General features: G+C 47.5%; 1 protein-coding gene across 1 annotated transcript in view; it reads left to right on the forward strand.

Moving 5' to 3' along the window:
• The first annotated feature begins 12,790 nt into the window (after positions 1 to 12,790).
• The window catches only part of LOC135811291 (DNA-dependent protein kinase catalytic subunit-like), a 174,372-nt gene continuing 171,049 nt past the window's right edge, over positions 12,791 to 16,113 (forward strand). Inside the window, exons 1-3 of the mRNA XM_065324508.1 lie at positions 12,791 to 13,137; positions 14,933 to 15,009; positions 15,956 to 16,048. Of these exons, the coding sequence (XP_065180580.1) occupies positions 13,002 to 13,137; positions 14,933 to 15,009; positions 15,956 to 16,048 (306 nt within the window). The 5' untranslated portion in view covers positions 12,791 to 13,001. The remainder of the gene's footprint in view (positions 13,138 to 14,932; positions 15,010 to 15,955; positions 16,049 to 16,113) is intronic.

Below are 16,113 nucleotides of genomic sequence, written 5' to 3' on the forward strand. Positions count from 1 at the left end.
CAAAAAAGGACGCGGTTTTAGGTTGTGCAACTACAATTTTTGTAGTGGCTAGTGCTTTCTTTCATTATTTGAGCACGGTCCACTATATTTTCATCGGTACATCGCTGGAAATGGTGGATTTTTAACACGTCATAATATAGAACTTCAATATTATGACGTAATAAAAATCCACCATTTCCAGCGATGTGCCGATGAAAATATAGTGTACCATGCTCAAATAATGGACCATGCCCAAATAAGAGACCGGGGGTCCAACCCTCTTCAAAAAACAAAAGACCGGGTCTATTATAAATCGAGGAAATACGGTATGCTAGATCTGGTACTTTATGCGACCTTGAGTCAAAAGGACCAACATATGCGAGAATATGCGCAAGCATTTTCGGGCCCTCCCTAGTTCACAGTCTGTTCACGACTGCACTGTACAATCATGTACAAGCATGTCGTCAAGAGTACAATGTACACTTTGATTTTTATGTCATAGAAATCAAAATGTTCTCTTGATATGATGTCATGGATTGGAGTAGTCACTAGGCACCATGCATTATAGTAAAAGTAAAGTTCGCACGTCCGTGTTACCACCGGCTATACACTTGTATTGAGAAACACAACCTGCTTGCGAAGTTTCACATGTGCCAGTCCACCACTAGCAGCCGCGGCGGATAATGCTTGAGAATTTGATGGATTCTGCTTTTCAACATGCTCACATTCTGCTCCAAAATAGCACTGACAATGCTTGAATTCTGCTTCGGAAAAAGTCACTAGGCACCATGCATTATACTAAAAGTAAAGTTCGCACGTCCGTGTTACCACCGGCTATACACTTGTATTGAGAAACACAACCTGCTTGCGAAGTTTCACATGTGCCAGTCCACCACTAGCAGCCGCGGCGGATAATGCTTGAGAATTTGATGGATTCTGCTTTTCAACATGCTCACATTCTGCTCCAAAATAGCACTGACAATGCTTGAATTCTGCTTCGGAAAAATTGAAATAGTGGTTTAGATTACTGATGTTGCAGATTGATAACAGCATACATGTATTTTGCAGCATAATTAAGTCATGTTCTACGAAACAGAACAATTACAAGAAGCACAGAGTTATTATTACACAGCAGGCAAAGGTGCGGTAGTAGTCGCGAGGGCATTGTGAATTCTCACGAAAATCCCATATTTTGCAATAATATGCTAGTTTTCTGCAACACTTGCCGGATTATGCTAGCGCAGTGCTAGTTTCCAGAAAGTGCTAATTATGCTCTTGTGTGTATGCTCGATATACATGTAATGCTAGCATTATCTGCCGGGGCCTAGCCACCTACATGCCTGTGATACCAGGGTGGCAGATGCAGCTCCTAACGACGAGGGTGAGGTGGTAAGTCTCACAACCAATGCACGACAAGGGGGTGAACCTCGCTAGCTGCATCTACGTTACCCTCACTCCGAGTAGTGAGTAGTACCCAGTTGACCGTGCACACGTGGGTGTCGGCGCAGTTCCTTGCATATAGTGGTTCACGGATGCATCACCGCTTTTGCTAGCACAGTACACGCTCCCTGCTCCCAGCGCGGGTCTCAAACTCGGGACCTTGTGATTCGCAGGCAAGCCCACAACCACTCGGCCAAAGCGCTGGTATCAGTCCATTCATAAAAAGGATGGGCCCTGGCTCTGGGGAGCTCCCGTATTTGGCGATTTTTCGTGATTTTATTGTACACAGCGCAGTGCTGCGAAATTTGAAATTTCAACTTGAAAGGGTCCAAAAAGGTACCTCAACTTTATTTTTGACAATAAGTTAGCTCGTACAAGAGGCTTGGTAACAACACGAGTTGTACTGTGAAAGAAACCTGAACTGGGGTTCGAACTGCACAATGAATGCACTGTTGCAGGCAAGGTCAAATGGCCTGGATTTTGATGGTTTTTCCCAATTCAGTGCTTTTGGGGCAAAACCTGGCCGAAATCCTATTCTTGGTAGGCCGTCTTGCTTTTTGGACAAAAAAATTAATAAAGCTCGGACTTTGGGAAGAGGACTCCATAGGCATAGACTAGGGCCTAGGGCCAGTAGGGGATTGCAGAAAAAATTCTAAAAAAACCTTTGACCCATTGTAGATCAAGGGCGTGTTTGGTTGGTACGACCTAGAACAGAATTCACCAGAACACTCGCCCGTTTGGTTGGGACTGCACCTGTTCTGGGTCCGCCAGAACATGTTCTGCTTGCTCTGACCTCGAGGCCAGAGCAGACCGAGCAGTTTCACTTCTTCACAGTGAAACCTGACGGGAACAGCGAGTTTGGTCCCAAATGATCACGTGCATACGCTGTTGGGTTGGACTCGCTGTACCGTACAAAGTGACCATGGTGACCCATACACATTTTGAAGAATGCACCAAGTTTGGCACATTTTTTTCGCAAAAATGTGCTCCGTTTCTGGAGTACCGTTTGGTTGGATTGAGGCTGATCCATATGCACCAGCTGTTTTTTTTTCAGAGAGAGAAAAGCCTCTTGTTTTTAATACAGGCAAAACTAAAAAAGCGATGTTGCACAATCATGTACACATGGATGTCAAAAACTATGTCAAAACTAAAAATATGTTTTTTTAAAGAGCGAACAGTGACGGTTTTACTGTAAAGAAAAATTGCCTGAAAAGATTAGTTAAAAACCATTCATTGAGTGACAGTCAGTATCCCAATCAGTGCCTAACTCCGATGCCCGCTCCATCGTGGAGGGACAACCCAATGAGTCGTCGGCGGGATCCACACAGCCGCAGGTCGACAGCACGAAAGATCGCGAACTGGGTGCGGATACGAACCCATGCCATCACAGACGGCATATGACCTCCCCCACTTGTGTGCAAGCTGACTGGCCAGGCGCTGCTGGTAGGCAGCATACTCGCGATGAAGTACGGCATCGGTGGAGCAAACAAGAAGAGTAAACGATGCACGCAACTCCTCGCTCACCTGGCCATACTTCTTCTTGTTTTCTGCTGCTTTCCGAGCAACGGCTTCCCAAGATGACCGGCGGTAGCTGGGTGCATCAGCATCAACGATGCGATTGTCGGACAATGCCACCCGGCTACCCTCCCACCCACCCCGGGCTGACCAATCAGCTTGCAGGGCAGGACGGTTGTTCCGATCATCCTCCGGAACGAGAACAGACTCAACATGGACACCACCAAACGCTACCTCGGCGAGTCTGGCATCTGAGTCGCGGATGTCGTTATGCCCTTTCTTCACCAGGCCACCCTTGTGGCAATCCAACCCATGCTGCTGGGTGAAACGAGCGCCGCAACCATCGCACTCAGCAGGAAGATGCATGGGCTCGTGCCCATATCTGATGGCGAGCTCATCGGATCCCGGAACTGTACAGACGACATGTCATCATAGTAATCTTCTTGACGTAAAGGGAGAACGGTGAGCCATCCTGAAGCATTGCCTTTCACAATGCGTGAAAGCGACCGCTGCTCAGTGGGAGTGGGAGGGTGCACCAGCTGTTCAATCCTGTTCTACTGAGATCGTACCAACCAAACACACCCCTTCACATACAACATTACAAGCCTTGTATGGCCATCTTTTTATGCCGGCCATGCACACACCCAGTTAGGGCGCGTTCAGACTACCGATAAAAAGTGACCGATTGGGAAAGTCGCCGAGGTGATTTGATCACGTGACGTTACTGGCACGTTACCGGTGGGAAAGTTTTACTGCCGCGGCTGCTGCGGCAGTAAACTTTTACCGGCAGTAAAAAAGTGCTCAAGCTGCATGCGCGCTGCGAAAAAAGGGAAAATCCCTTGTCAGTGCCGCTGTGAGAGCTGAAAACTTCACGGTAACGTTAGTTTGTTATCGGTAGTGTGAATGTCCTTCACGGTTTATCGGCATTCACGGTTTGACGGGGTTCACGGTAGTCTGAACGCGCCCTTAACGCAAACGTACAAGTAGATTCTACGTACACGTACACGTGCGCTGATGATCTCATGACGTTTGCATATACGTAGATCTACGCTGAGCATATCCAAAATCATTTCGAATTTTTTTTTCAAAGTCAAAGCAAGATCAAGCTCAATCATTGGAATTTTTTAGTTGTCGAGAGAAATGGAGAGGCGATGAGATGTACCAGCGGAAGGCCTCTCTGCAGTTAGGTAGGCTGTTATTCTTGTCTCGAATCGGTAGAACATGGCCGTCGACTGGACCCATTCGGCCAGTTCACTGTACAGCTGTACGGAGGATAGATCCGCACGAGTATGGCGACGACCCAATTTTACAGTCTGCACTCAGAGAATTTCGCGAGTTGGAGGAAAGAAGCCAGCCGCGTTTCTCACACTCCAATCCAAAGAAGATTTACAACGTGACTGTGGAGAATGTGCAACATCACATACGCATGGCGGGGAATGATCATCGCAAAGGCGCCGTCCTGGCGATTTCCGTGGCATCCGAGAAAGACCTTTGTGCCCTGACAGTTGTGGCGCATTTTTTACTCGGACTCGTTAACTCCGTGTGTAGTCCCGAGAATGGACACCTTGCCGAGGATGTGTACGTCATGTCACGTGTCGCTCTTGGAGCGACCAGTGTTGTGGCGTGCTGCCAGAGCCTCCGTGAGTCTGAGCGTGTTACGCTGCGTACATTCGCCGTGCGAGTGCTGGAGACGTGCCGGCAGGAGCACGTGCAGCACACGCTGAAAAGCAACGTGCTGGAAGGCAGCACTCTGGTGTACCTTTGCAAGGTTGTTGCCACGCTGCAGGACGAGTCGGCCACGCAGCTTCACTTGCCCGTATTCGTGGAGCTCTTGGCCAAAGTCAGCATGGAACCGCACAACTTCATTTCGTGTCTTGCCAGTCTGCAACCGCACCTGCTGGATGAGCACAAACAGTTTCTGTACTCGGCAGTGGAGAGGGTGGACATTTCGCAAGAAGACCCGTCTGCCCTGATGTATCTCGTTCTCTACTTGAAGCAGCTGCTGCCGCGCGTACCGGCCAATGCACCCGCATGGGTGGCCTACCTGTCCACGCATGGCGATGGTATGACACTATGGTGCCTGGCAGAAATGCTGGAGCTGTGCGTACGGTGCAACGTGGTGACACCGGGTAACGATCGGCAATTGCTGGACATGCTGAGCAGGGTGATTGCTGCGCAGTGCGAGTCCATGATCGTAGAAACGCACGTGGCGCTACTGTTACCGCTGGTGTCACTTGGTCGCATGCATGCATCTAGAGCAGCGCCAATACCACCGACAATGCCCGACGGTGCAGGCGTAGGCGCATTGTCAGCCGTGGCATCCGGTGAATGGCTCGCTCTGGCGCGCAAGTTGGCGTCGGTGTTGCTCGCGCAGTGTGGCAGCGATGGCGCGGCTGGCGGCCTGATTTCCGGCGTTCGGCCACACCACGGCGTCTGCTGCAACCTGCTATGGCTGCTGGGCACTATCCAGTGCATGCCACCCAGTCTGTTTCTAGCCTGGCTTGATGTGGCCATGAACAATGCTAGCCGGCTCAGTTTCTCGCACTTTGTGCGGCTCCTGAGCGCCGTGTCAATATTCCTATCGCCGTCGTCGTCCAGTGCCAGCTTTGCCGAGAAGAAATCGGCTCGCCATCGCATGGTACACGGCATGGCTTACCTGGATGCGGATTGGCAATGGATTCCGACGTCGCAGTACTCTCCCACCGTGGCGTCAATGTGCATCAAGCTGATCTCGCTGCGTGCATTCAATCCTCTGCCGGCCAGGCACGCTGCCGAGTGGCTGCTCCGCGAGTGCTCTCTCGCCGCCGATCCCGAGTCCTGGTGCGTGATCGCGGCCAGCTGTGTGAGCATGGGGGCTGACGGCGCGCCATTTGCGTACGCTGCCCTGCCCACCGTGCAGTGCGCGCTGCCGATGGCGCCCGGCGAAGCGTGCACACTAGCGTGGCTGTGCGGGCCCGTTGCTAACGTGCTGTCGCGCGACGGCGCCGTGCACTGCCTGCGCATGGCTACGCGCGCCATCAACGGGCGTGGCCAGCGGAAGACCCGCAAAGGCATTGGCAATGCACACGCGATTCCTGGCCATTTGCTGGAGAAGCTGCTCGTGACGCATTGTTGGGCGGGCGAGGCGAGCCCAATTGACGCCGCATCGCTGATGGCCTATTCGGAGCGCTATGCCGAAATATGCAATGTGCGTGAAGCACACCCGGCTGCTCTTAGAACTGTAGAGGCCGTCAAAGAAGCATTCGGTGCCACCTTTGCATGCACTGGTGCGCAGGCGAGACTCGACTATCTTCCCGTCTCAGTGATGTTGCTCTTCGATCAATCAAAGCAGTGCTTTGTCGCGCACGGTCATTTGCGACAATGGCTAAGCTTGACGCCGGATGATCGTTGCCGTTCGCATCTGCGACTCATCTGCATTTTGAATGCCACTGATGACAAGTTCATGTTCCCGGAGTCGTTTACTGTTGACTTGCTGTCATTGGACACCGACAGGACAGCGTTTTCGAGTGGCACACTACTACCGGCCGACCGTTTTGCTGTGTGCGGAAAGCCGCTACCGATGCTCGCGTCGTACTGCCGTGCGCTAAGGTCGCGGGGTGCTCATGCTGTGTTGCCGCTGCATTCACGCGCTTTTTCCAAGCTTCAGCCGTCTCTCAGGTTACATATTGGTCACCTTGCTGCCAGCAATGCTACTGGTGATGTTTATCGTGAAGTCGCTGACGAAGGCTTGTTTGAGCCATACATGCCGCCATGGCAGCAAGCCGTGGATGACGCCACGTGGCAGCATTGTTCAAACGGTTACTAGCTGTTCGTGTGTGCTATCATTCTGTTTCGCTCTTCGCGGTCGCCGTTGTGCTGTCCGTGTGTGTGTGTGTGTGTGTCCGTGTGTGTTTGTGTGTGTGTGTGTGTGTGTATGTCCGTGTGTGTGTGTGTGTGTGTGTCCGTGTGTGGTGTAGAAGCTATTGTGATTTTTGAATTCTCGATGTGCCTATGTTGCTCTGTGAGCAATGCGCTGTCCGCTGTCGCTAAAGCCAGTAAAGGGTCTTTGATTGTTTGCTGTTTGTTGCTTTTCATGTTCGCTTTACCCCGCTTGAGTTTTAGTCCTTGATATATGCCAACTCTTGTTGATTTTATCAGCTGTTGCTGACAGTGCTGGCCAGCTGGTTCTGGTCCTGCCGCTGTTTTCCTTCTCTCTACAATATGCCGGTAGTCTATCAGTACATGTACTGTGCACTTGAAACCTCTGTGCTCGGTACTAAGTCGGCCAATCTGGCAAAGACTCTCGCCGATGGGAATTGCTGCCAGTGCAATGCAGTGCCATATTTCTCGGTTTCTGCACTTCGAAGCTCTCGATTATCAAGAGAATGTGCACGTTGTGCTGCAGTACTAGTACTAGTATACTACAGTAAAGGACTGTAAAGCACCGTGTGTGAGCGCCCTAGCGCCCCGTCCTGCATGGGCATGCACATGTCTCTGGTCTTGCTTCATTGCTTCATTGTTTTTTTGGGGGGTGGGGGGGGGGGGGGCGTTGAAATCACTGCAGGCGACTCGTATTCCTGTGCATGTACTCTGTACCCCCCCCCCCCCCTCCCTCTCTCTCTTTCTCTCTCTCTCTCTTTCTTTCTCTCTCTCTCTGCAACAAGACTAATTATCAGCTACCGGTATGTACATGTATGTCACAGCAAGACTCCATGTCCTCTTGGTCACAGCAAGTACAGTGTATTCGGATTGGTGAATAGACTCAACTCAACTCTAAGGCTGTGTTTACATGAGGCGTTTCAACCCGGGTCAGATTTCAACCTGCCATGTACACAAAATGAATGGCGCGTTTACATGACGCATTGCGCTTGACCCGGGTTGATTTCAACCCGGGTCAAGAAAATCGTACAATCGTATTTCTGTGCGTATCTAGCGCCAGGTTTGAACAGCACTGCACATGCAAATTTCGCGCGAACGAATTCACGTGACCACACAGGACTCTAGAAGTGGACTTTTGGCGGCATATCAGTATTTGACCCGGGTCAACTGTCTTCATGTAAACGCTCACCTATTAATGTTTGTTTTTGAAATTTTTTGAAATTTAGACAGCGAAACCGGTCAGAAAATTTCGACCAGAAATGGTCCACTTCAAAATGCAATCTGTGGTTTGTTTACTGTGTCGGTGGCTGCATGAAAATTTCAGTTCAGTTTCGTTACCCTAGCACCACCCTCAGTAATTCACTATGCCTCCGAAGACTCTTGGTATTTCCCATCATCCCGCGAAACGTCGCCACTCCGATACTACTGATGCCGATGATCAGTTCGACGCCTCAGATGATGACCCGCCACCAACAGACGTTGACACCGCTAATGCTACCCATTCAACTGCCAATGATGCCGCCGATGACACTGAAGAACCTACTTCCATCATATCAGGAGCATCGCCACTACCCGCTGTTGAAGTCGAACGGTACGTCAATGCTATTGTTAACCGTCTATTTACGAGCCGCAAAGTCTTAGCTGATGAAAGTAAGAAAGTAACTTCCTGGCAATTAGCTTTCAATACGGAAACCTTTCCTGATTTCTTGAGAAAGAAATAAGTATATCAAGCTTTCAGCAGCCTCAGCATTGAGCGAGTCTTGTGAATTTGCTCAAGTTCAAATTGATTTGCACAAGACTCATGCTGAAGAACTCCTTGATAAGACCCATTGTGACTTTGACCGACTCGTTGATACACTTGCTGATAGTAATGATACTGGCGACATGTCCCAGCTAACAGTTGACCGATTCAAATATCTTATTGCAGTGAAGGCTTCCAATAACATTACTCGAGACATTGTCCAGTCGCTTCTTTTAAAGAGAAGAAAGCAACAGTCCCAGAGAAAATGCAGGATGTCACCACTTTGCCTCCCACTACTGAAGAGATTGGTAAACTCATTAACTAGAAAGGAAGTTACCAATGCTCTAAAGCCAGCTAATATCAAGAACACCAAGACCCCTATGAAGAATATGCAAAAGAAGAAGAATTTGTCAAAAAACTTGACAGTGACAGTGAGCAACACGAAACAAAAGGCTGTTGCCCACTGAAAGCCGAAAAGACATTAGCTGATCTTAGCTTTAAATATATTTGGAATTTAAAACTTTCAGATCACAGCAAATATGTCATGAATTCTGTTTTTCATATTAAACTTGTCTAAATTCTCTTTTGACCCTGTTGAACAACAAGTATTGGGTTACGGCTCTAGCTTCCGTTACACTACTCGCTTGCCTAGTCTAGATGGTATCACAGCTGATTTCAATAGACTGCAACAGAACATTAGATGGAAAGATTGTTTTGAGAATAATGATTTTAGAACTTCAGTGTCAAAATCTACTTTTATTCCTGGCTTCCATCTACATTCTTCCAAAACACCTCCTTTAGCATTTCCTCACACAGAATCAGCTTTAATCCTGTTCAAAAACTCCTTGTTTTCTGATTTAAAAATTGCTCGATCTGTCCTTTATCGAAAAGCAAATCTTACCATTGATGAACAGCCCGCCCTGCAGAGGCTTAAAGCTCGCAATGATATCATGATATGCAATGCTGATAAAAATCTAGGAACCGTAATCCTCAATGTTGAAGATTACATCGCTGAAGGATATAGACAATTAGCAGATAAAAAGTTTTACTCTGTTTCTTGTTCTAATGTTGACATCACACAGTTATCTAGTTTAGATGTTTCTATTCAGTCTGCACTTAAAGATATCTGTTCTCAACACTCGGACCTCCTGTCTACTTGAAGCGTGATTTATCAGCAATGTTTGCTTGTTTTCCGTCTATACCAGCCAAGTTTTACATGCTACCAAAATACATAAAAAACCTCTGGCACATGGTGCTCCAGGTAGGCCCATTGTATCTTGCATAGGCTATTGCACCTCACCTGCATCTAGATTTGTAGATTTCCATCTTAAATCTATTATCAAATGCAAAGCTAATACTATCCTTGCTGATCCTGTCGCTCTTACTTCTCTCCTCTCTAAGTCTCAGTTCTCTAGCAACTGTAAACTTCTTACAGCGGATGTAGTAAGTTTATAATTATACAAACATGGACTAGTCAGCCACTGTTTCTGCTTTTTAAAAATGTCTTACTAGATGAACACCCACTTCGTTCTTTAATTGTAGATTTAGTAAGATTTGTGCTCACAAACAACTTTTTCTTGTTTCAAAATACCATTTACCACCAAGAACATGGTATGGCGATGGGCACCCCGATGGCAGTAAACGTAGCAAATGCATTTTTGTTTTTCCATGAAGAGAGAACAATCTCTACTTTTAGAAACTCCATACACCTGTTTCTAAGGTTTATTGATGACCTCTTTTTAGTTGTAGATAATAGCCTAAAAATAGAGGACCTAAAATGCACACTCTATTCCGAACTGCCAGATATAAAATTAACTTGGTCCAATGCAGAAGACACATGCATTTTTCTTGATTTAGAAATTTACAAATCATTCTGTGATGCTGAGCTCTGTCAGTTCTGTTATAGAACATACCAGAAACCGCGAAACGCATATCTCTACATTCCTTTCAAATCAGACCACCCCAGATCAAACTTTCGTTCATTTATCATAGCTGAATTGCATCGATACAATAGAACTAATACGTTGTTAGACGATATTCTACATGTTCGTCGTCTGTTTTGGTCTCGACTCAGATTGCGCGGCTACCCATTTGATTTCCTAGCTGCCGTTTTCTCCACTGTCAATCCACTGCCGACAGTACCTGAGAAGAAGAACTGTAAGAAGAAGAACAATGATACGCTAGTATGTTCAACTGCATATCACCCCTTCTTCATTAAACATCACACCAAATTATTGCTACAGTCAATTTTTTCAACTGCTGATGTTAACGTGTTCTTCAGAAAGACAAAACAACTATTTCACTAGATTGTTGTCTTTTACTACTAGAGTTATGCTTTTCCATAATTGCCTTCTTCCTCATGTGTAACCCTTAGCTGCAGGCATAAACTTGCCTGCATTTTGGCAGTGTCAATATATTGACACTGCCAATAATATAAGTCTGTACACATTACCATACAGATATAATGTACACACTGGGCTTGCATGCTTTTTCCACGTACAACATACAACTTAAATAACCGACGAGGAGACAACAGTCGTAAAATAGCAATGAAAAATATCAATTGTGCACTCATAACCATGTATAAACAATTAAAATGAAACAATTCCAGAACGTTTTCGTGTGACTATCATCAGTGGAACATCGTCACATAGTAAGAATCACTAAAACAACCAGTTATATACTGTAAGACATGTTATTATAACGAGTCGCAAATTTAACGATTGTCCAAAATTCATAGGTTAAAGAGAAGATATGTTAACGATCTTGCAGTATTCTGCCAGATCCACACACAGCATATATGAAGCAGTACGGCTTCAACGGATCTTATTATAACGAAGAAATGTCATCCGTTAAAACGTTAGATTTGCTTCCTCGTTATATATACATGTCTTACAGTAGCTAGAGTGATATGAAACTGAGAAGCGTGAGAATGCAGCACAGCTAGCGGTTATGCATAACGCGTGTAGTGTGAGCCTTTGCAGTGTATCTGAGAATGGTAGCAGTGGATGAATGTGCCGCCATGGGACAAAACCAAGAGTACATCCCCCCCCCCCCCACGTTATGTACATGTACCCTTGACAACACAATCATAGTGAATAAGACCAAACAACCCCGAGGATTGCTTTTCAGCATGAAACTCCTCACTCAGCGAGAATCAGGGAGTCGTATCTCTTAATTTGCTGGCCAAAAATCCTATACAGTCAACTTCGCTTATAACGACACTAGGCGGGGCATCAAAAAGGTGTCCTTATTCGCGAAGTGTCGTTATACCCGAAGTCTCATTATAATGTATTCCAGTGGGGTGGGACTTTGCTCTGGGCATGGAAATTCTGTCGTTATTCGCGGATTGTCGTTATATCCGCAGTCTTTATTAGCGAAGTTGACTGTATATAGGATTTGAAAATGTGTGCCTTTTACATGTATGCCGTTGTTATTGGTCATCACGACCAATAATAACGGCATCATGGTTTTCATGGAAGTTGTAAATATGTTTGAGGCATGAATGTTTACATTTTAGCCTGATTCATAGGGCGATAATATTTCTGATGAATACCCATTTTCAGCAATAATTGGAAATTTGAGCATAATTGTTCAGCTGCTGTCATGGAAAGGACTGAAGCAGTGAATGTGCAGAAGAACATTGCAGGTGTGGCACGGGGTGGTTTCATGACGACATATCGCACATGCCGTCATGAAACTACCAGTTATAAAACAAGGTCCAATAAAATCTCAAATCCTATACATGTATATAGGATTCGAAAAATAGGGCACAGGCCTTAGTAATATTGGGCAAGGAGATGTTAGTGTTTGAAAAGATTATCTTATTCAACTCTCGATATCTACTAAGACCTAGCAAGGAAGAATTGGTCACATCCTTTTTGCTATTCTCATGCCACACCCATTTTGAGTTGAAAAATATGACCAAAATCCTATAATATAGGATAGGATTTACCAGATACGACCAAGAGTTCATGGTTATGAACTCTTGATACGACCGTCGACCTGGCGAGAATGCATGGCGTGAGGAAGCATCACGTGAGCATCAAGGAGTACTAAAAAACGTTCGTTTTTTAGTACTCCCTGAGCTGCATGCACTGCATGCACTTGGCAACATCGCGAAGAGTCGGTGTTTCCCCTTTCTAGTTTTTCCCGCGACTTCCGAACACACGTGCGCGTGAACAGTTTCAAAACTGTACTTGACAAAAGTCGAACTATTTTTTATGTTACAACAATTGTCAACCGACCCTGAATTCTGTTTTCACTGAACAGGGGAGTACTTGTCACTGTCGTTTAGCAGCACTGGATGGGTAGAAAGCTACTGTAAACTACACTTTAGTGTTGCAAACTCGCGGGCGACGACTCAGTGCACTGTTGCATTTTGTGCTCTGCCCATTGTCATGAGCTGAGGCGGCGAAAGAGAATCGCTTCAGTTGTGGACTAGTAGTAACTTCTTCTGCGGCCAGCAATGGCCGGGGAGATAAGCAGTTGTCTGCAGCGCTTGCTGCAGTGCCTGAAGGCCGCACCTGATCCGCAGGAACCCGCCAACTTAGTAGCTGATATTGCCTCTTTGGCATTGCACGTTGAAAGTGCAGCAAGTGAAGGTAAACTTTTCCATCATTTATATACAGTGGCCCCTGTATAATCAGGCACCATTTGTGCTTCAGAAATTCTGCTGGATATTAGGGAGGGTGCTGGATCAGAAAATCTGATTTACTGCTGCAATGTGCATGAAAAGGACATGTTGGTAACTGAAAATTATGCTGGTCTAAAGATGGTGCCGGTTTATAAAGTGCTGGATTGAACTATGACTGTAATATTAGAGATCTGGCATGATCGTGGTGAACATATTTTCTTCTGTCGTGATTGTGACAATTTTTTGGATTTTTTGATGAAGATGCCATGGCATAATGACTATAATCTCTCTTTAGGTAGTTGGAAAACAAGCGATGCATGCTTTCAACAAGTGCACGACAAAACTCTGCTCGAAGCAACCGGCGGCAAAAGAAGAGATATGCACTGCATGCGCTTGTATAAACGAGCTCTTGCAAATCCTCAAATCCAGGGCATGAACGAGCAGTTGACTTGTGCTCGTTTTTCATGCTCATCTCGTGTACAAGCCGTCTCTAGTATTTGTGCTTTGCACTTTGCAGTGGGTCTTCTTGCATTGCAGTAACCCGTCTACCCGCCTCTCCTCCTGCACTCCTCCCATCCCACTGAACTCCCCCCCCCTCCCCTCCCCCCCTCCCCCCCCCCACCTCCACTCTACTGAACCCCTCCCACCTCCGCTCCGACCACGCTTTCCCTTCAACTCCCACTGCCCCCCCCCCCTCTCCACGCCGACTGCACATTCCACTCCCACTGCACTCCCCCCTCCACTACACCCCCTCCCCCTCTCCTGTGCTCCCTCCCCCTCTCCTGTACTCCCCTCCCCTCCCCTGAAACTATTTCATGATATAAATGGGTGGGTTACACGCGCCAAAAGTCTGTAACTTTCAGACGTAGCGGCTTGGAGGCAACTTTCAACGAATAGGAGCCCAGCAACGGAACCTGTGTTTGTAGTTTTCACTAGTGGCTTACCTTACTGCAGCAGAGTGAAGTACGATACCAAGAGTACATACACTCATACCTCTCTTATCCGGGCGCTTCGGGACCGAACACTGCCCGTAACTTCGAGGGTGCCCGTAACTCCGAATCATATACATCTGGATGGGGAAAAGGCCATCGATATGGCATATGACGTCGATATTTCTACGAAAAGTGACAAAAGAGTAGTAATATTTCCCCTGAAACTCGCCCAAATAGTGCCCGGTAGACCGAAGTGCCCGTAACTTCGAAGTCCGGATAACCGAGGTATGAGTGTAAACCCAGAGTGTACAGCTTCTGACCTTTTCTGCATGGGTGTCTGTCACGGCGGAATTCCGCGATTGCATCATATCTGGTGCAGGTCTGAGGTGGGAAGTGGCGTAGTGCGTACAACTGAGCTTCAGCTGTGCAGAAAGAGACCTGCTTGAATCCTGCTTGTACACACACTACATCACTAAGAACGATGTAAATCATGGAATGTCGCCGTGACAGCAACCCCCGTCAGAGCAGCACACTCTGGGTTTCATGTAGTCCTGACGATACGTGCATGTGCGTACTGTGCGTACTGTCATACACTGACTGTGTGCGTGTATGCATGGCTGCGGGCCGTTTTCTCGCACGCAGAAAACCTGAAATTGCCGCTGCCACGCATGCTCCGAATGAACGGATTGTCGTACGGTAGCCCCGTTCCTCCTTGCCTTTCTCCGTTGAAATCTACGACGAAACTTCGTTACGCACCACCTGATGGCGATGGCGTTGTCAGCATCGATCATGTGTTTGTTGTGGTTGCCGTTCTGTCGTTCTGTTGTACAGCGCTGGTGATCTCAACTCTGTTTGATAGGGAGTGTGGTGTTCTGATGTTCCTGCGGCAAGCAGCTACTGTTGACCAGGTATGCATAGCAGCGGCGTGCTGGTAACGGTTGTGAATACACACGACGATACACTCTCTGCGTGTGCATGAAGTCGTTTAGCTATGCATGTATGCATGCACACACGTACACACACACGCACATGCACGCACACACATTCAGGGCAAATTTGTGCTTTCCTGACTGTTTTCAGTCAATCCGTAGAGCACTCTTGTAATCAGGGCACGCCATCTCGGCACTTCGGTATCCGCAATCACAACATTTCTGCACTCAGTTGTGGATGCAGCGAGTACTAGGGAGGTGTGGGGGGGGGGGGGGGGTATGTGCCCTGTATGGGGAGGTGACCTGATGTGCATGATGTGTCCTGTGTGGGGAAGATGATCCAATGACTATGTGCGTGTCCTGGGGGGGGGGGGGGGGGGGAAGTGCCCTGTATGGGGGGGGGGGGATGTGTCCTGTATGGGGAGGTGACCTGATGTGCATGATGTGTCCTGTGTGGGGAAGATGATCCAATGACTGTGCGTGTCCTGGGGGGGGGGGGGGGGTAAGTGCCCTGTATGGGGGAGGTGACCTGATGTGCGTGTCCTGTGTGTGTGTGGGGGGGGGGGGGGGGGAGGGGAGATGACCCAATGTACGTGATCTAGAGGTATTGCTAGGGTGAGGCTCCCACCTATGGCAGTGTTGAAGGGCATTGCTATAGGGGAAGTCCCGTACCTGCGACTGCTTTAGATGTGTGTACTAATATAATTATGTGTGTGATGCACTTTTGATCTGAGTAATCTGCCAGCTCTGTTGTACTGTCTCGAACTTGTAGATGCAGTGTACTCCAAAGTGCTCAATCTGCGCACACTACTTTTCGTCCTTTGTTGACTCGTTAGTGCAGCACACAGGAGCGTGGCCAAGCCTGGGAGCAATGAAACATCCATTTTTCCATGACAGAATCTTTGCATGTTATGTGTTGTTCCAGTTGACTTCTGCTAAACATGATCTGCTGGGCTTTCTGGAAAAGTTCTTGTCCCGTATCGGCAAGAAAGTGCTGCCGTATGCCGTTGATATCAAGGTGAGGGCATGTGTGTGTGTGTGTGTGTGTGTGTGTGTGTTTATATGTGCGTGTGTGTGTCGGTA

This window comes from Sycon ciliatum, chromosome 3 (genome assembly GCF_964019385.1).
Source record: "Sycon ciliatum chromosome 3, ocSycCili1.1, whole genome shotgun sequence".
NCBI classification, from domain to species: domain Eukaryota; kingdom Metazoa; phylum Porifera; class Calcarea; order Leucosolenida; family Sycettidae; genus Sycon; species Sycon ciliatum.